This window comes from Bos grunniens, chromosome 7 (assembly GCF_055505025.1).
Source record: "Bos grunniens cultivar Pamir isolate PY7600 chromosome 7, Bosgru_T2T1.0, whole genome shotgun sequence".
In the NCBI taxonomy this organism is placed as follows: Eukaryota; Metazoa; Chordata; class Mammalia; order Artiodactyla; family Bovidae; genus Bos; species Bos grunniens.
This window is the reverse complement of record NC_141171.1, coordinates 69,373,525-69,395,144: the sequence shown is the minus strand read 5'-3', so window position 1 is coordinate 69,395,144 and position 21,620 is coordinate 69,373,525. Positions and strand designations below refer to the sequence as shown.

General features: G+C 41.5%; 1 protein-coding gene across 4 annotated transcripts in view; it reads right to left on the bottom strand.

Moving 5' to 3' along the window:
- LSM11 (LSM11, U7 small nuclear RNA associated) overlaps positions 1–21,620 on the bottom strand; it is a 115,978-nt gene that overhangs the window by 89,646 nt on the left and 4,712 nt on the right. For 2 of the 4 annotated variants that reach the window (XR_015167880.1, XM_086412659.1), the window contains exons 2-4: positions 20,999–21,138; positions 19,009–19,092; positions 18,338–18,546 (exon numbers count right to left, since the gene is read on the bottom strand). Coding sequence is in view for 3 of the 4 variants with exons in the window: in XM_086412659.1 (XP_086268785.1) it covers positions 18,338–18,546; positions 19,009–19,092; positions 20,999–21,138 (433 nt within the window). In the remaining variant the exon portion in view is untranslated. Of the gene's footprint in view, positions 1–1,761; positions 2,400–13,359; positions 18,547–19,008; positions 19,093–20,998; positions 21,139–21,620 lie in introns of those variants that run through there. The other 2 variants (XM_086412658.1, XM_086412657.1) reach the window with 2 other exon arrangements.

The window sequence follows — 21,620 nt, the reverse complement described above, 5'->3', positions numbered from 1 at the left end:
AAGGGAAACCCAAGAATACTGGAGTGGGTAGCCTATTCCGTCTCCTGACCCAGGAATTGAACCGGGGTATCCTGCATTGCAGGCAGATTCTTTATCGAGTTATCAGGGAAGCCCTGATACAGTCCTTTGGAGATCTCAAAACCCAACCATCGTACTCCAGCTCCAAATTTCAAAAAAGAAAGAAGACCTAAGCCACAAATGGACTGGGCTCCCAAATCTTCCTAGTATTCATCTATAACTCAGAGTTAATATTTTTATAAAACAGTTTATAGTAATCCACTTTCTTAGAAAAGATCTATTAATACTCAGTGTGGCAGAAATAGACATTTGCAATGACATACAGATTATAGTGCTGTTATAATACTAGTGATTAAATGGAACAAAAATTTAAAAAATTATTTTGAACCATGTGATAGGTAGAGAAAGCAATGAGAATGTAAAATAGAAACTTTTGTGAAGACTTCTGAAAAGACCTTCTAGTCTCCTTCAAGGACAAGAAAGAGATACAGAACTGGCTTTTTCTTGTCCAAGTTCACTGCAAAATTCACAGCGCTTCTCTTCCTTGATACAGAGTATCAATAGTGTATTCCTTTCACTTACATTCATGATTAGCATCCATTTGTGGGTTAGAAAAGAAGGAAAGAACAAAGTCTCATTTGACTCCAAAAGAACTTCACCTACAAAAGTGATTATTCACTAATAAAGGGGCCTGCTTATGTTAAACTTTTTCTTATCTTACTCAAAAATTATGTTCTCAACATACCTCTAAGAGATAAATTGAGCTGGTGCTGGGAGTCAGGTACATACTGGTCCTCATGGATATATATATATATTTTAAAAAGGCCCAGTGGTTCACAAGCTAAGATCCCACTTTGCTAGAACACTGTTTAAGTTTATAATGGACAGAGATTATAGGGGTTCTTTTTGAGGTCTTCCCTTAGGGCCCCAGGTGGGATGATACTTCCTCCATGTATTTGAGCTGCACTCATGTCATTGTTTGGGCCATGTTGCTCTTCCCAAAGAATTTAGCATCCATGGGACAATCTGGAAATTTATGAATATTTTAAAGATTCATCAACACATCATGTAGGTGCTAGAACAGGCTGGAAATACATAAACATAGCTGTAACCATTTGCAGAGCAGGACAGTGGCAGGAAGACATAAGGGAAGAGAAATATCTCTCTGTGTAGTTTTCACCTACCAACATACACACTAACAATAAAATGCACACAAGTTCATATTGGGGTCTGACTGCAAAAACGAGCCTAAACCTGCAAAAAGAATGGCGATGCTAATGACGGCAGCATAATAATGCCATGTCCCATTGTCCTTAACAACTGGTGAAACCGGGAGTGGGAGTTGGTGGGGGAGGGGAGGAAACAAAGTTTGAGTTGGCCAACACCGCCCCCGACCCCCTCGGCCATTTGTCACAAGAACCTGCCTCAGTCACTGCCATTACTATCTCCCATCTTCTGGTTGGCCTTTTCCCTAGCACTTTGCATTGGCTAAAGTGGCTGTTTATACTTTGTTCCCTTGTGCTGTATGATTTTTGTTTCTCTTCCCTAATAGAATGTGAGCACCATGAGAGCAAGGGACTTGTCTATCCCATTCATCGCAAGATCTCCAGTGCCGAGAACAGCGCCTGGTCCTAGGATGTGCTCAGTAAATAAATGTTGACTCAACAAATACCCTGAAATATCCAACAGATGATACAGGTGATCAACAGTGTTTATAGAGTAGACAGAAAGGACTCAGTACACGATGGTTATTATGGTTTTATTATTATATTGTTATTAGCCGGAAAAAAAAAACCCTGATGCTGGGAAAGATTGAAGGCAAAAGGAGAAGGAGGTGGCAGAGGATGAGATGGCTAGATGGCATCACCAACTCAATGGATATGAATCTGGACAAACTTTGGGAGATAGTGGAGGACAGAGGAGCCTGGTGTGCTGCAGTCCATGGGGTCACAAGGAGTCGGATACAACTTAGTGACTAAACAACAAGAAGCAAGAAAGATCACCTAGTCTCTAAGTGCCAGCATTCTTTCCCAAACCAGTCAAAGGAACTGGTTCTTCTTGCCTCACCCTGATCCTAGAAATAAAACTCAATTCCAAGCTGCTTCCTACTTATCCTCAGCCATAGCCCCAACATCTCTGTGCCTTTGACAAGCAGACTTAGTACTATGATCCATGGTCTCCTTTGAGAATATTGGGTGAAGAACCCCCACAGGCATGGCCTCAGCTTTCTTTGTTCACACTGTTTGCTTTGAAGACCTTAACACGGTGCTGAGAAATCAATATCCAGGGATGCCGCCAAACCTGCATGTGTCTCCTGATTCTCCTCTGGGAGGCTCGGCTCACTCCAAAGCACTGATAAGACGTGAAGTGCCCAGCTCCATCTGCAAATTAAGCCCTTGTAAGTAATCAAGAAACACCAAGCTTAGTGTGCTGTGGATTTTCCATCGTGAGTGTCATTAGATGAAACCAAAGTACACATTACAGTTTGTGTAATGAACAAGCCTCAAGTCAGGTTTGCCGTGATATGGTTATCAGTCATTGCACACGTTAATTATTTAGGAAGGCACTTTTTACAGTGGGTTTTCACTTAAGTTTAGCCCCTTGATGTATGTGGATAAAAATGACTAACCCATTGGACAGTGCTATTGTACTTGTGCATCTATCACTATTGGGCCTTTTTTCATAATTGGTTTATTAATTATAGCATCTTAATGATCTGTTTAAAATAAATAAACCATTTGCACCATTTCAAAGGTATTTTGTGAGGCTCAGCTGATATTAAAATAGCACAAGCCTTATGTGCTTTTTCAGCAAGTGACCTAATTAGTTAATAAAGTAATTGAATATTAAAAAGGATGTTGCAAGTGATTAAAATTTAAGAGCCTTCAGAATGTTATTAAAGCTATAAATCATACATCACTGTTTTAATTTGCATAGCTACAGAATTACTAATGGTCCCCCGTGCACAAGGGGCTTGGCAATTACTCCTTTAACAAAATGTTGGTGATGCTGAGGTACCAAATTCTTTCAACCTCTTTTGATAGCTAGGTAGAAACCTGTTTTTGCTAGTCTAAATATCTAGCTGTTGAAATTGCTTGCTCCCTTTTGACAGGTATAGGCATTCATTCACTCAAGAATGAACTGTCCAAGAATTGCTAGGTGTTGAGTGTAAGGGTAAGCAAAACACATCTGGTCCTAATGACATTTATATTCTAGAATTAGTTGGGTGGAGATACTAGTCAAAAACTTCCCTAAATTCATGTTTAATTACAATAGGTGATAAGGAGTTATGAAGGAAAAGTATATAGGATACTCCAAGGGCATTTTGCTGGTGACATCTGACCTCACTGGCTAAATTAGGGACAAAAGACTTAATTCCAGGCAAAGGGCCTGCTGGGAGCTCTTGTTCAAGCAGGAAATCCCTGATGAATCTGCCAGAGGCATGTACGAAGGACTGGCTGAAAATGCTGGTTATTTACTCAACAGCTGTTATTCCTTCCTGGCTATCAGAATCCCAGTTCTGTTTGAGTACAGGACTAGTACTATGCTCAAGGAAAGCAGGCCAAGGCCTAGGGATAAATGATGAGAAATCTAAACCAATTGTTGCAATCCCATTGCCCTTTGCCTATGATTGGTTTAAGGTAGATGTGTTCTGAGGAATTTGAAGAGACTTTCTGGAAGAAATTTCCACCGTGGATAAGGAGGTACACAATGAGAACACGACTTTTCTCTATGCTTTTGGATGTTAGCATGAGTAGCGGTGCTACTTGGAGCCATTGCAGCCAAACTGAGACCATGAGGGGAAAGACAAAACAAACAAAGCCACACACACACATGAACACATTCCCTAAACCTGAGGCCTAATATTGTCGAATTGCTGAACCGACTCTGGAAACTTCGGACATCTTAATATATGGAAGAACACACTTGAGTTGGATATTCTGTTACTTGCTGCTTAAAGCATCTTAACTGAACCAGAGGGTTCAAAAATGAAGATGACAGAAGCTAAAAGACAAATTAAGAGGCAAATACAACTGTCAGATGAGCAGTGATAAAATGCTGAACATGGTACTGTGGAACAAGAGAAATGGAAAGTAAAGTCACCCAGGCCAAACATCCTGGAGTGTGAAGTCAAGTGGACCTTAGGAAGCACTACTACAAAGCTAGTGGAGGTGACGAAATTCCAGATGAGCTATTTCAAATCCTAAAAAATGATGCTGTTAAATGATGTACTCAATATGCCAGCAAATTTGGAAAACTCAACAATTGGAGTTTTGGAAGTATTGGAAGGTTTTGGAGTATTGGAAAAGGTCAGTTTTCATTCCAACTCCCAAAAAGGGCAACGCCAAACAATGTTTAAACTACCGTACAATTATTTAGCTCATTTCACATGCTAGCAAGGCAATGCTCAAAATCCTTCAAGCTAGGCTTCAACAGTCCATGAACCAAGAACTTCCAGATCTACAAGCTGGATTTAGAAAAAGCAGAGAAACTGGAGATCAAATTGCCACATCTGTTGGATCACAGAAAAAGCAAAAGAATTCCAGAAAAACATCTACATCTGCTTCATTGACTACATTAAAGCCTTCAACTGTGTGGATCACAACAAACTGTGGAAAATTCTTCAAGAGATGGGAATACCAGACCACCTTACCTGCCTCCTGAGAAATGTGTATGCAGGTCAAGAAGTAACAGTTAGAACTGGACATGGAACAGACTGGTTCAGAATTGGGAAAGGAGTACATCAAGGCTATATATTGTCACCTTGCTTATTTAACCTAGATGCAGAATACATCATGAGAAATGCCAGGCTGGATGACTCACAAGCTGGAATCAAGAGTGCCATGTGAAATATCAACAACCTCAGATATGCAGGTGATACCACCCTAATGACAGAAAGCGAAGAGGAACTAAAGAACCTCTTGATGAAGGTGAAACAAGAAAGTGAAAAGGCTAACTTAAAACTCAACATTCAAAAAATGAAGATCATGGCATCTGGTCCCATCACTTTATGTCAAATAGAAGGGAAAAAATGGAAACAGTGACAGATTTTATTTTCTTGGGCTGCAAAATCACTGCAGATGGTGACTGTACCCCTACAATTAAAAGAGGCTTGCTCCTTGATAGAAAAACTATCACAAACCTAGACAGTATATTCAAAAGCAGAGATATCACTTTGCCAACAAAGGTCCATCTAGTAAAAGCTTTGTTTTTTCAATAGCCATGTATGGATGTAACAGTTGGACCATAAGAAAGGCTGAGCACAGAAGAACTGATGCTTTCAAACTGTGGTGCTAGAGAAGATTTCTGAGAGTCCCTTGGATAGCAAGGAGATCAAACCAGTCAATCCTCAAGGAAATCAACCTTGAATATTCATTGGAAGGACTGATGCTGAAGCTCCAATACTTTGGCCACCTGATGTGAACAGCTGATTCACTGGAAAAGACCCTGATCATGGGGAAGATTGAGGATAGGAGGGGAAAGTCGAGACAGAGGATGAGATGGTTGGATGGCATCACCGATTCAATGGACATGAGTTTGAGCAAACTCTAAGAGATAGTAAAAGGCAGGGAAGCCTGGTATGCTGCAGTCCATGAGGTCACAGAGTCAGATGTGACTTAGCAACTGTACAATAACAACAAAGAACAGAGCTAAGGCATTGTAGATACAAATCAACAGAATTTGTCAACTTACTAGTTATCTAAGGTGCCAGGTAACGGTAAATGCCATTCACTATTTCCTACATTCCAGGCTCTATTCTGAGCACTTGACATGCGTGTCTCATGTCTTCATTTCAACAGCTCTATGAATTACTGTTAGTTGTCACTATGCGTGGATCCTGTTTTATGCCTTGACTTTTCAAGTCAATCCCCATAGCCTCTATTACCACCAGTGGGCAAAGCAAATGACTTGCTTCAGACTCCTTGGGAGAGCTGCTGGCTAGATTGTGCCTTCTCCCATTTTTTGCTTCATAGCACACATAGGGAAATGATAGTATTTTAAAGCACACCCTAGGGTAAATGCGGAGGGACTTGGGCATCTCTATGGGGCTTGGCAAAAGCCTTCATTACTCTTTTTATTATATAATTATAAGAAAATAAAATTCCAAATTTAGGGAAGATATTAAATACTGAATTTGTATAAAATTTCTAAAAAATAATCTCTTTAATTTTTAATGAAAAATTTGCATTTGCTTTTTATGAATATAGTTTTTAATATCAGATTTTATGCTTGAAATAGCAATTCCTGATGAAGACTTTAATTCAATCAAGACTTTCTAATCACGGTCTCTTCAAATTTTTGATAGCCATCACTAACAATAAACTTTGTTCACACAGATGATATAAATGAAAGTAAAAAACTTTTTGAAACCCTTCCAAAATTTTTTTACAACATTTGAGTCATATTTAAAGAATCTAACAGTTTTTTTCCTTACATTGACAATTGTGCTGTCGAAATTCCCTGAGATTGTGTGAATGAATTTAAAATCTTTGGGAACTTTCTCAAAGTATTTTAAAACAATGATAATGCTTTAATTTGTACACCAGTCATGCAAAGTTAGAATAGTTACTAAGCACAGGTAGGTTAGATACCACTGAAAGGGCATGTCAGTTCCCAACAGAAGAAAGAATCCAACGTGTGTGAAGACAGAGTCAGCGCTGTCCTGCCAAGGACGCCCTGCCCCCTCCTCACTCCTGCTGAGCTTCCAGCTGTCTCCACCTTGGCCAGTGCCACACTTCCGTCAGTGCCCATGTCATGTGCAACCTATGCCCTTGCACGGGGACCCGCACTTAGAAGGACCTCATGCTTGGCTGAATGCTCTGCGGTCACCATCTTGAAAGGAACTTTGAATCTGGAGCCCCACATGTTTGTTCATTGTTCACGGAGCCCTTCAAGTAATGTAGCTGGTGCTGGCCTCTGGAACTCCTGGAACACTAACTCTTTCAGTAGCTAACCCATGCCTTTGTCCTCGTAATGGGCAGTGGCAAACGGATACCACTGGCTTTTGAGATGTGAAGCCACTTCCGAGCTGCTGCATTCAGCTTGACTGTGAGCATAACAATCCAGATGTCACTGGGCCTGTCAGATTTGATGTTCATATAGCCATGGGCCACACCTCTGTACCTTTTTCCATTCAGCCACCCTGATGGAGCCACTGATGCTTGTGGCTGGAAGTGACTGGCCCACAGGTTCCAAGAACTGAGAAGGCCTCAAATTATGAGTCAAGATGCCTCAGCTTACCATCTGGGCAGTCCTGTGCAGAAAGTCCCCAGGCATGTTACTTCCTGGTAAGATCTGTGACCTGAGATAGGTCCTCCAGGTCCTTGCTGAAATTTTTTCAAATCGAAGAGTTAGTATTCAGTTTTGAATACTCACTTAGTGCAAGAGAGCCTAGATTTGAAGTGTGATCACTGAGGGTCATATCCTGGAAGGAATAATATGGATGGTAGATCTAGAAGGAAACATTCAGAATCCTTCTCTGTGCTTCCTTTGCCATGAGAGGGTTTTAAACAGCTTCTCCCAACCATTTTGGAGCTGGAATCTCCATTTGACTCTTGGTTTGGTGTCATAATGTTGGTCTCTATTAAAATGACACATATATATTAATATTTAAGGGTATATTAATGTGACTATCTCTCTATATATAATTTTCTAAAAATAAATTAAGTTAAAATAGTTGTGAGCCATTCAGGACAGATGACTCTTAGTCAGCCCAGGGCAGAGCAGCTTCTGCCAAAATACTTTTCATGGAGCAACAGATATGTTCAGATAAACTCTGGGGATGGGGAGGAGGAGTGAAATGCCTTGCTGAGACAACTGGACCGGGCGAGGGTAGGGAAGAGACCATAGGCCTCAGAAGCATCACATGGAGTTTCAAATGAACTAATTGCTTTCTGCCCTCAGAAACAATGAGCACAAAGTAAGCATCAGTCTTAGAACAAGGCCGTACAAACGGAATCCTAATACATCAGTCTTAAGGAAATACTATTTTCACACTCTTTCATATAACACTCCCCAGTCACACAATCTTACTGATCTAGCAAAAATCATGCAATGAGAACTTTATAGATGTTCCTGGCATGGAGGCGTCTGCTTTCTCTTTACTGTGAGTCTGTGTGTGTGTGTGTGCACATGCAGTCATTCAAAGTAGTTCTTGTGGTTAAAGTAGTCAGTGGGTCCACATACAGTGGAAGAAAGCTGATATACTGCATTCTCACTTCTTGTATTTTGATTTTCTAATCTAAGTTTTTCTAGTAGTCATGTATGGATGTGAGAGTTGGGCCATTAAGAAGGCTGACTGCAAAAGAATTGATGCTTTTGAACTGCGGTGTTGGAGAAGACTCTTGAGAGTCCCTTGGACTGCAAGGAGATCAAACCAGTCAATCCTAAAGGAAATCAGTCATGAATATTCATTGGAAGGACTGATGCTGAAGCTGAAGCTCCAATACTTTGGCCACCTATGCAAAGAGCCGACTCATTAGAAAAGACCCTGATGCTGGGAAAGATTGAAGGCAGGAGGAGAAGGGGACAACAAGGATGAGATGGTTGGATGGCATCACCAACTCAACGGACAAGAGTTTGAGTAAACTCTGGGAGATGGTGAAGGACAGGAAAGCCTGGCATGCTGCAGACCATGGGGTAAAAAGAGTCAGACACGACTGAGTGACTAAACAACAACAAATCTAAGTAAGTCTTCTGGCACTTATAAAATGGTCTGGCCCTTTTGCTACTAATTCATGGCTTTCTAAGAATGATGAGAAAGCTACCCAAGTGGGAAGACCCAAATGGCACTGAAGTAACAGGAGTGGTCGCAGCAAGAATCCACAAAGTAATGAAGACACAAGAAAGAAAAAGCTATTCACTTTCCAACCCTTCTATGTCCCTGGTAACTTCATGTTTCCACGTGGCTAAAATTTTATGCTCTACCTTATGGTATATTTGAATCCAGATCTCTATATGAGATGTGGGGCTCATCTCCGGACCTTGGGGCAAGGACTTGGGACTTCACACTCAAAGAACTCACACACAGACTGGGATTCTCTCCCAGTGAGGCTATGAGCCCTCTCACAGGTCCAGAGAGGACTCGAAGCTGTCCATCATTCAAGCCAAAGTTTACAAATGTACACATTTACAACTCTTTGATATTTCTTTGCTTTTTAAATGCATTGGGAGCCTCAAATTACAGAAGTGGCCAGCCTCCCTCTCAACCCTGAAGAGGCCCACATGTGTTGCTATGTGTCTTTTTATGTGTATTTGTCCTCCAGTGCACATTTTCATAACTGGATTGGATGTAACATGCTCAATTAATTAAGGAATACATTTTTACTACCAGCACTACTACTGGTTACATCTTGATCTCCATAAGGAACTGGCTGACTGGGGAGATAAGCGTGCACTGGCTCATGACTGGAGGGGAAGAAAGATGTTGTGCAGTCAACACATCCGCTTTGCACGTTTGTGCTTTGTTTATCATAAAATGGGTGATAATGATAAGGATGTGTAAGAAGCACGGTGTTAATGATAGTGCCAGTGGAGACTGCGAACAAAAGCCATGACTTTGAGCAAGAGCTGGATATAAATTAAACCCCAGATTGGTTCAGACTATAGGTTTTATAGTTATACATTTATGGCTATTAGAAAGACTATTAGAAAGACTTGTGGCGCTGAAATTTCTGCAAGAATAATTTCATCAAGTGTGAAACTCCCTAGTCACTGATCCCAACTTTTCCCATGGAAGCAATTGCTTTAGAATATTGTTTTTGCTGACTTGGTCATTTTATTACAGAACAGTATGTTTATTATGTAAGACATGCAGTTTATATCCATGCATTTATTAACACATGGGAGGATATCGATCACTTGTGGCTCAGGAGGTCTTTGCCTATAATCTGAAGATAAACAGTTTAATTTCAATTACTGCCTATTTATTTTTATGTGTACTTTCAATTTAAGGCAAATTTCCCTAATTTGCATTGATGGTAGTAACGCACGGCTTCCTTTTAAGTATTAGCTAAAAAAGTGAGGCAATGTGTAGAAAAACATCAAAGAAATAAAAATACAGTGGTCTGCTTGGGATAACAGAAAAATCATGGAGATGCTCTGCAAATGACCCAAGTCTTGGAAACCATGGGCTATGTAATAATAAGGAAGATGTACGTTTTGGGTTGGGATTCTGATAGCAATGATGGCCATACAGTCATCCTGGAGACCAGTGCCACAGTGTAAAGCTGCTGCCTGGGGCCCCAGGAGCATGCTTTTCCACGTGACACTAATTGGCCCACACAGGAGTGAAACCATGACCCTTCCCTCATTAACCACATGCTCAGACCAGCTGAGCTAGCTCCCTCTGGGTCACTGGGGTCGCATGTAGGAAATTACCATTCCAGTGCCCTGTGGTCCTCTTGTAACCCCAACTAATGAATGTCCCGTGGAGCCTAATGTCATTCCTGGGGGAGCACAACACTCTCCCAGTGGTGAAGAAGTTGATGATATCCTCAAGTTTTAACCTAGGGAGAAACAACTGAGGAGGTGCCAAGAACTCAGGAAGCCTGAGAACAATCTTTCAAGGTCTGTCTGTGTGCTAGAAAAAAAGGATGACAGCATTGTGCTGCGTCCACTTGTTTGCCTGGTCTCAGGACGTGAAACACAAGCACAGGGAAGTAAAGAAAGCAGCTAAGCATCGCACAGCAAGCTCATCATAGCATAAATGACATTCAAACTTGCTGTCTGGGCTGAGTACTTTGTCACCAACCCTATAAGACAGGTGGTATTATCCCTATTTTAGAGATGAGGAAACTGAGGTTTAGAAACCACTAGTAAGCATCTAAGATAAGGGCTCCTTCTAGGATTGTCATATTCTGGAAACTAACACATCATCAAGTTGAAGGGAAATTTTACAAGACAGCTTGTCAATCTTTCTAGGAAGACTACAGGCCTTCAGCTAATCCTTTTGTCCTGCTTTAGCACGTCCAGAGTTTAGCACTGAGAAAAGTTTTGTTGTTTTGTTTTAATAAGATGAATAAGTCAAGACCTGCAGAAAGCATTCTTACCAGGTTTTGGAGAACACTGGAAAGAAAGGGCTGGCAGGCTTTCTACATGCGTTCTTAAGACTTGGGAAAGATCACTAGCTGTCCCACCTGCTTTTTAACAAGACTGTTAGGTTGATACCCCTTCCAGAGCCAAACCAACCGGTGGGTGAAATGAAATACCACATGGTCCTCACTTGGCAGCCACTCTTACCACAGCTGGACCACTGCCCTGGGGGTGCCCACCGCCACAGTCCTTCCTGGGAGCCATGAAGCCCTGTGTATATGTCCACTTTCAGTCAAAGAACTGGGCAAAAGGAACTAGACATGTGAAAAACCAAAAGCTCTAGTTTAACTCAGCTCTCTGGTTTCTGATTAATCTAAGGGGATTAACTCCACTTGTCCTCAAAGCTTCCTATTCAATGCCTGAGAAATTTGATATGTTTAAGGTACAACTGGCTAGCAACAAACTTAAGAGTCAGAGAGACAGACCCCAAATTTACCATTTATTACCAGGTGAGATGTTGGTAACTTATTTAATCTGTTCCAGTTTCCTCACACACATATTGGGGATAAAATCTCCCCCTTGCTGTGGTTTTATCTGAACAAGGTAATGCATGCAATAGGTTTGGCACTTGTATATTCCTCTTCACCAGAGGCTGCTGGAAAATTATTCCTTGATGGAGAGAGAAGAAGGTCTTTTGAAGGCCTTGATGCGAAGTGCTGGGAGACTTACCAGCACTTCCCACCTATTTCTCCTGCTCCCAGAGCACAGCCTAAAACACCACACTTTTCTGTGTCTATTAGAAATTTTCCTTGCTTGCAGCCTTGGACTGGAGGTTTTATACTGGTTATGGAATCACAAGAGAAATGCAACCTCTCTCATAAAGGAGCATCAGGCATTAACACTGGGAGAAAGTGAATTGTTTCCAAAAGCAAGACAGCAGCTGAGAAATAGGGGAATCAAGTCAGTTTTTCTGAAGTAATCTCCCGCCAGCAGGCGGGAAGGGGACAGGTGGAGTTGACAGCATTCTGAGAAGAAATGAGGAACTCCACCATGTGAGAATATCAGCAGACTCCCTGAAATAGTGGACACTCTCCTATTTCTCTCTTCCTTAGGCACTTTCACTGGCTAATGGCTGCCATCAGGCTTCCTTTCACATTATGGAAATTCAGCAGTGGTAAGAGACGGTTATATTGCCACTTGGGTTGATTACAGTTTGCTTTTCCTTGATTATTTAGGTTCAGACTGGCGAGTGTTTAGCAATAAATGGTAGCAGTAACTGGAGATCTGGAGCCTCAGGTCCTTCTGGGATTCTACACTTAAGCAGTTCTCTTTAAGCTACTGCCATCTAGTGGTAACTGAGCAGACTGAAATACCCTTCACATCTATCCAAGGAGAAAACGGGGCTGGACAAAGCACTTGTTTTCTCTTTGCCACTCCTATCCAGAAAGCAAAAGGAGAGTAACAGATGATAAATTTCATTCCACTGGCCTCCACTCCCTGCCAATATTTACCCATCACTGAATATTTTGTATGTCAAGCTAGGAGACTCTTCTGACTATTTTGATTAGCGAGGACATTTTTATTTAATCACAAGTCTTTGAGATATAAAACAAACAAGCAAGAGCCAGAACTGGAACATGTGGGTCTTGCCTCTCTTTTCCACTGTGATGGCTACAAACTTCTTGTATGTCAATTGTGCCAAATTTAATGTATCCTTTGAAAGTAGGGAATTGGGTCTTTACAGTTAACTTGAGGTTCCCCCCTCTAAGAATCAATGCCATTTTTGTTTGTCCACCTTATTTGGGTGACTCAGGGCTAGAAGCACACAGAGGATGTCAAGTAATCAATGTGGCAAATCTCTGGGCAGATCAACTTCTTGTATGTGCACAGAGGAACCAGTGGCAAATTCAGATATTCCTGGAAGTGTGTCAATCAGCGAGATGTGGTAAAATCCTCCAAGGGGAGTGAGTCAATGGTGATCTCAGCAGGTCGTGAAGAGAGTGGATTAACACCAGTGAGCTACTAGATAGGATAAATTCACAGGGCAATGACCATTGCTTGGGGCTTAGAGAAGAGAATTCACAAACGTGGGCCAAGTTCCTTTTCTAAGTGTGAACTTCAAATAAACTTGGATAATGATCTAGATACATGTGCTTTGCTAAAGAAAAGGCACAAGATTACAACAATGAGACTGCAGAAGCCTTGTGACGTGTTAACTTTCTAGATGGGTGTCTTCATGGGTAACAGATTCCCCTGCCACCTCCTTTCCGCCCATCCCTCCTCAATTAGCAGAGACAAAGCAGCCAGTTTATTAAGACAATCATATTTATTATAGTTTCCAGACTCCTGTATGACAAATACTGAAAGCAGAACATTGCAAACTGATGTTACTAGCAGCAACCCTCCATATACAGGAAGGGTTTAGGTGAATTTAACAATGAGGAGTAATTTCAAGACAAGATTAAAAGTCATGGTTTTTCTTGTAGCAGCTGGTATATGAAGAGTGAAACTATTAATACACAGAGTCATCCAGGTTTAGCCTTGTCTAAAAAACAAGGTAATCAGTCACGGTGCGGAGGGGTTTCCCCAGGGCTGCCAAATAGGAGCCTAATGCCTTTAGATGTCAGGATGGAATAAGCAAATCACTTTTCAAGACATCACTTACTATCTGCTTTACTGTCGGGACAACAGAAAAAGAACTGGACAGCTGCCCTAGAGCTTAGCTCACGCATAATTCAGCCAGTCATTGTTTCAGTAACACCCCTAAATTTTTTAAAAATACATTTTACCCCCACAGCTCTAAAAACATAACATCAGACATTTGCTCCAAAGGATTAAAAATCAAAAGCAATTGCAATGTACTGGGAATAGCTTTTATAGCTTTCCTGTGGGACAGTTCCTATCTCTTCAGAGAATGTTTTTAAAGAAGCACTGGCTCTGGTAGCTTATCAAACTACTTTTTACTCTAAATAAATAAAAGACCAACTGAAGGTCTCAGGTGTACTTCTTTTTTTCCTGATAGATCTCCAAACCATCCAAAGCCATGTCTTGACAGACAGCTTTCATTTTTATTAGAGGAGTGCAAGAGAACTTACAAACATTTGAAACATACTCAAAACACCAGGAGTAAAGGAGGCCCAACCCTTCCTCAAAGCCCAGGAAACGATGGAGGAACCCCAAAGGCTTATCTTAAATCCATCAACTCAATTTGCCAGGAAGTAACGACAGACCACCCACCTTTGTAACATAGGCCTAGATGAGATTTTCTTTCTTCACAAACACTAAGAAAAGCCTTCTGGGAGTTGCTACCCAGAAACACACAAGCTGATGAACAGAAGCTACTGAAAAGGGGTCGACTGCATTCTATACCTGGCACAGGAAAAGAAAAATTCAAACAACTACAAACCATTCTGTTTATACCATGACACTCTTAGATGAATCTTCGTCTTCCCACAGCAACCATTTCATTCATAAAAATACATAAAGGATTAGAAAGCTTTGGGGCAGCACCAGTGACAGCTAGCTGTCTTTGAATAATTTAAATTTGTTCCTAAAGGCAAAAATAAAAGAAAATTTTTAAAAGTAATTTACAGAACAGATTCTATTTCATGATTTTGCCCATGTCTGCTGCTATGAAAATAGTACAAATAGAAATACAAATATCCACTCTGCATCAAGTTAGGTTCTTTCTCAAGGGGTACAGGCACTACACCTCGGTTTGTGTAAGGCTTCTGAGGCTGGGGCTGATAATCCCTAAAGGTACTCCTGGACCTTTTCACCATGAAGATAGGTAAAGCCCTTCTTCATTCACTAACGACACTGGCAAGGGTTCCTATGCACCTTGACTTTAATGCTAACAGTTTCTAGGCTTTCTGACTTGACACGCAACATGCAGAGAGAGAAAGAAACCAACTGGTCCAGGGCCACCTGCCACTGACAACTCTAGCTAACCATCTCGCAAACCGCCCACCTCTATCCTAACTGGTCTCTGAAAGAAAGCAGAAATACTTCCTAAATACCAGCACAAACAACCTAAAGTGCAGCCTCTCCTAGTGGTGAAGCAGTAGAACCACCTCTGTGCACAAATATTGGCCCATGAAATCGTCCTGGGGGTGAAGCCACACCTTCCATCTCTCAGTCCCTTGTTACTTTCTAACAAACCTGGATACCCCTGAGAAGACCTCAACAAGTTCATAGGTCTGCCCTGAAAACACGCTCCCTTGTCTAGAGATCACTCTGAAGAACTTCAGTTCAATGTTAAAAAAAATAAGAACTAGAGTCTCAATCTCAAATCCCTGGGGAATACTAGAAGCCAGTTGTGGTGTATACTGGCTGTTTAGGGCCCCCTTGGCGAGCTGATGGGGGGCCTCCAGAAATCTACCGTTCTGGCTGTTACTTCCCCTTTTTCTTTCCTTGTCTTCTCTTGAGGAAGACTTCAGTTATTTCCATAGCAATTTGTTAAAATGTCTTAGATGATCACATTTTTGAGCAGCATATACATTTTTAGAATATATTTTTCCTTCGTTTTGAAAAATTTCTCCAATAATAAAGAAAAGGCAATAATTTTAAAAATCTACTTCTATAAAATAATGATTATCATGCTTTGTACAAAATATCACATTTACTAGACAGTAATCATCCCAGAATCACTGTCCAAACCAATAAATGGGGAATATGGGCACGTAAGACAGATCGCACACAGTTTTAAAATAATTTTTAGAGCCAGAATTGTTAAGTTGGACAGAAAAGCAGTAAATCAATCGTTATATGGACACATGAAAATTATATGCAAACAAGGAAATGAGCATGTGTTTAAAATAAGTCAGGTTAGATTTAATCAGGCACTACGATGAATAGAAATTGATTATATTCCATTTAATTTCAAATTTCTCCTTTATTGTGAAAATTTAGTAACTATTACAGCTTCCAGATGAGGGACAAGACAGACAGACAGATGGGGACAACCAAACAGGGGAGATCGGTAAAGGGGTAAAGGTGGGGTGCCTGATGATTAACAAGACGACTGATTTTAGAACATACTATTTAAAAAGACTCAGACTGGCAGTGTCCAAAGATAATTGTTCACTTGCATGTGTAACCTAGAACCTCTCTAAATGTTTAGTGCATCTCATCTGGTTCTAAAGAGTATACTTAAAGCCCATTTTGAAACAAAATCAAATAAAACAACTTCCACAGATTCCCTTTCAGGGATGTGCTGTTTTTAGATTCACATCCTTCCTTCAGTGCTGGCAATATAAACCCCCAAAAAAGCGCAGGGGAATTCCCTCTCATCACAACCAGAAAAGGGTGGGGGCTGGGATATGGGAGAGCAGCAAAAAAATTGTTACTTTTCTTTCACTAAAGATATTCTTCTGAGAACTTCCATTGTCCCTTAGGAGAAAGGAATGGAACATGGAAAGTAGTTCCTGAAAATATCACTGCCTTCTGATGACAAGAAGATCATAACTGCTAACACCTACAGAGATTACGTTCTTATATTATATAGCACCTACTTTGCTCATGAGACAGTGAACTTCTAGCAAGCTATGAAACAGAGTGAGTAAAAATTACTCATGGCACTTAAGTATGTTAAAAGACTTTAAAATGCCTTCCCCAGATTCTGTTCCTCAGTGCCCCTGTGAGGTAGGTGTCTGATAGGGAAAACCTGAGGCACAGAGGGGTTAGTCTGCTCTCCTCTCACTCCAGAGGCCCAGCCAGTCGAAGGACCAGGAGTCCCGGCTCAGCTCTCTGAGCGTGACTCACCTGCTTCTCAGAAGGCTCCTTTAAGTTACACAACAAATACAGCAGAGGAAGTTTTTCTTTTCAAACATTTTAACTAGCGAGCTATTTCTCATTCTCACTTTGAATGTAAGATATCTAAAATAAAACCTAACATAATCTAACAAAACAAAAGGTCAATATTGCCTAACAGTCTGTGTCGAGATATAGCCTATTTTGCACTGGTGATTGAAAAAGCATATGATTCAAGTAGAAATAGTAGCAGGTGGTCTGGTGTTTGGTTACTCAAGCCGGGCTGACTAACGTGTCCCTTACAGACACTGCTGTTGTACGTTGTGAGAACCTCTTTGGCCTGACACAAGGGAATAACACTCCACCCGGGTTTCATGGAAAACCATCCTGAAAGACACTCGAGGCAGGGCCAGCCCTGCCCGGAAAGGGTACTCTCAACCACATGATGTGTGTGTATTCTTGAGTTCATGCAGAACTCTTTGCAGCCAGTCATGAAGGTGACAGCCTCCTGCTATAAAGCTCACAGGACAGGTCACACTATACACAGGGGGCAATATGCAGGCACATGCACTAGCACCATGCCACAAAAGTGAAAGAAGAGGACAAGCGCATCTTCCAGTCCCACTGGTACACCATCTGCAGAAACTCCCTCTGGCAAGAGGAAAAACAACAAGGTCCCCTATTTCTTCCCATAACATGGAGAGGGGTGAAGACACAGCATTCACTGGAGCATGCCACCCACCCGGATTTCACTCTTACATAAATGTGCAACCTTCTTATATCCTACAGATATTAAGAGATAGCAAAGTACATTCCTCGATCAAGAGAGAGTGGTGTAGAGTGAAACTTAAAGGTCAGTTACAAGGTGCGCATGAAGGGCTCGAGGCAATTTATACTGCTACTCTTAGATACAAGTTGATGAGTACTCAGGGCACTAGCTTTTAGAAATGAGATCATTCTTCCTGAGGAGGCTTTCTCCTTCACCATGCTATAGTGTCTGTGGAGTCAATTCAATTCATACCATGCTCCCCAATTCAAGATCTTATATTTGGTTTGAGTGTATGCAGTAGACCGTGATACCAAATCAGATGCATGGACCATGCTCTGTACAACTTTTGCTGTGATATTAATGCAAACACCCACCACCCTCTCAAGCCCTGTTTTCCCTTCCGGACCTCATCTCCCAGAGGGCCTGAGCCTGGCTCTATGCTCTGCACATGCTGGACCAGAGGGATCACTCCAATTTCGAGTTACACTGGGACACTAGGATAAGCATAGCAGCAATTCATGCACTGTATTTCTAAAACCAAAGCTCAAGTGAGATTGAGCCAGTCACTGTGCAAGATGAACCAGCAGGACGTTCTCACCTCGAATGAAAATCTGGTTTATATGTCGAGTGAAAACCTGCTGGTAATCCACTTTGGGCTTTCTCTTTTTCTTATGGGACGGGCCCCTGGAAAGGGTGGTAGCCCTGGAAAAGGTACCCCCCGCACTGGACCCTTCTGTCCGTGTAGTCCTCCCTGACAGCTCTGACCTGGACTCCTCCCTTGCAGACGCCTGCAAGGAAGAAGGGACGGAGCGGGAACGTCTGCGTGAACTCCGGTCGGTGTCTCCTCTTCCCCACACCGAAGCCACCTTCCATGTGGATGTCTGGGAGTATCTGGAGAGAGTGGAGTCTTCAACTGCAGACTTAGAATCTGTTTCCTTCTTGGAGGAATCTTGCAGTTTTAGTCGATCAAAGAGCTGCAAGGAAAGCAATGACAAGTATTAGCCTTCTCTTCAGTTTTCAACATCTCTTTTTTTCGACATACAAAGGACAGACTAGATTCCTTAATCATGCTCTGTAGACTGTCTGCTTTGCAATTTTAAAAAAGAGTAACAAATTTTCTATTTCTAGCCATAACTCAGATAAAACAGTAAGTATGTCAAGAGGAAAAGTACCCATTTTTTCTATGGTATAAAACTGAAAGACATTCAGACCTGATGAGGTAACTTGTTGCTCAAACAATGTGCAAGTAAGAAATACGGACTCATTTTTTACTCACTGGATGCATGAGAAGAGACTAATGAAGATCTTGGTCCAAGCATGCCTGGTTGACAGCAATAAGGCTTTACTGCTGGGAAATCCTGGTCCCTAGGCTCAGTGATCTTAATTCCTAAGCTTGAAAGCACACTGGGTACTCAAAGTCAGGGGAAACTGCTTACCCTGGTGAGAGTCAACGAAGAATCCCGTTCATATGCTTTGCCTAGAACAGGTTTTCGGTAGGTCTCATCCACATCAGTAAGTGCCTGGAGAAAAAGAGACCAAAGGAAGGAAAAATATGGTATCATTCAAAATATTATTTTTATAGCTTTCAGGACAAAATTTAAATGGCAGAATACCATCTAATTATACCAGTCTAAACTTAACAGGTGACTCAGCTCTTGGGCAGGAACAAATGGTAATACACGGTCCCCTCTGAATAGGAACGCCAAGCTGTTACGACCATGTAAGATGGGGTTCTCCTATGGTAAGGGGCCATTGCAAATGTAGGGTAGAGGCTCTTAAATTTCAGGGAGCATGAATAATCTAGGAAGCTTATTAACACATTACTGACCAGAGATGCATTAACACCACAGGCATTAGTTTCCGCAAAAATCCTCTGGTCAATAATATGGCAAAATATAAATCTAAGGCTATTCTGATTCTGTACATCTGGGATGAAGCCCAGGAACTTTCTGTTTTAACCAGAAACCCCATGATTAGAATGCAGGACAGCCTCAGACCACACCTTAAGAACACTACTGCTGATTTTCCCTTTTCAGTCTCTCTGCTTTATGACAGCAATGAAGAGACTAGCCAGGATAATACACAGAAATGCCGGTGAATTCTTGTTGATGAGAGATCAACCTTACAGGACAGCCATTAGGATCAAATGAGATCATGGATGAGAAATGACTTTGAAAAGTGTGAATCATCTTACAAACATAAGCTGACAGTATTGTTATTGCCACCACTGTCAAATATATTCTCTTAAATCTCTCCCTTCAAAGGTAAACTTACAATAATAAAACATTTTCCCCCTACATTTTAGAAATGAGAAAACTGAGGCTCAGAGAAATTACTTTGCCTCGAGTTACACAGCCACCAAACGTTAAGCTAGGATTTGAATCCAAGTTTTATGACTCCATACAGTTTAAAACATGGTCTCAGAAGCCAGAAAAGATAAAGTTACAGTCCCTTTCACTTACTAAGAGTGTGATTTTGGGGACCAACCTTCCAGCCTCAGTTACTTCATTTGTGAAATAAAACAGTGATAGACTTACAACTCATTTACTGAGTTATTATATATAAAGTCCTTTGTACAGGATCTGGCATATAGCAAGTGCTTATCAAGGGGCATGCACAGAGGAAGATAAGGCACAAAGAGAAGAAAAACTGGCGATGGAAGATCATATGGAAAGAAACACTAGAAAGGCCCGGTGGCTCCTACTCTAACGGTCTCATATTGTAGTTGTGCTGTGTGTCCTTTTTCTCTTCAAATGTCTGTCTAGTAAATAGACAGTAAGCCTCTAGAAGACTGAGGGCGCATGATACACTCCTTCATAAGCAAACACCATGCAAAGTGTCTGGCTTATTAATATGGCTGCTTCCCCTCTATCTTCATCTCTCCTTCCAAAACTTGCAGTTTAAGTTCCTTCCTGAAATTTCTGTACCTATATGCCCAGCCAAAGTAGGAAGTCAATAAATATTTTTAAACAAACGAAAAATAACCAGTAAGAAATCAATATAAAATTACTAAAAGAAGAAATAAGTAATTATCCCTAGATTTCTCAACCCTGGCACTAGTAACATTCTGGACCAGATTATTCTCTGTTGTTGGCAGGATATTCTGTGGATTGTAGGGTGCGAAGCAGCAGCCCTGGCCTCTACCCACTAGGTGCCAGTGGTACTCTGTCCCACAGTCGTGACAATCAAAAAATGACACTGCCAAATGTCCCTGGGAAGGAGGCATACGTAAAATCATCCCAGGTGAAAGCCACTGCCTTTAGGGAAAACAATAAAAAGAACTTTTCTGTTGTTGTCCAAGAAAGTTCAAAGATTCTAGGGCTTCCAGGAAGTTATTCTGGAGGTTTTGCTGAATAAAGTCCTTGAGATATATAAAAGATTTAATCCTTAGGAGGTGCTCCAGTTCCTTGAGGAAGGCTTAATTACCATATTCCAGAACTTGTCAAATGCAACGAGGAAGCCTGTACAGACGCCCCGAAGTCCCTTGAAAGTGCGGATGTGAACATTCACCTTCACCCCCTCCCGGATACAACGATGGAGTTCACCCAGAGGGCTGCCTTCGTGCACTGAAACAAGAAGAACCATCAGCACAGAATGAATACTTGCTCTCATTCCCAGAATTAACAACCAAGACCACCCAGCCATCTCCAGCAACACAAGGCAACATGGTATGGCACTGGCAACCACACCACAGGAGCAGGAAGGCCCAGTGGGCAGCATGGCAAGTGCAGGCACAGTACACTGAAATGAGACAAGATTCCCCGGAACATGGATAAACCCCCTGCGTGGCTACCATCCAAATGTTTCACTACCTCCATATGCGATTTCTACGATGTCTCTGATTCTAAGAGGCAGCATCATTTAAAAACTTTTGGGGGCAAAAAAACACTATACTAAATGTGCACATCAGCAGCTAGATTGTTCTTAGTTCTCTGCCTTGTATAACAACCTTTTTTCAGGATAAATCTCATGAACTGCATATCATCCAGCTTGAGCCTTCCAAAGAACCAAGAACTTTGGTCATAGGTTTAAAGGAAACGAACCGTGT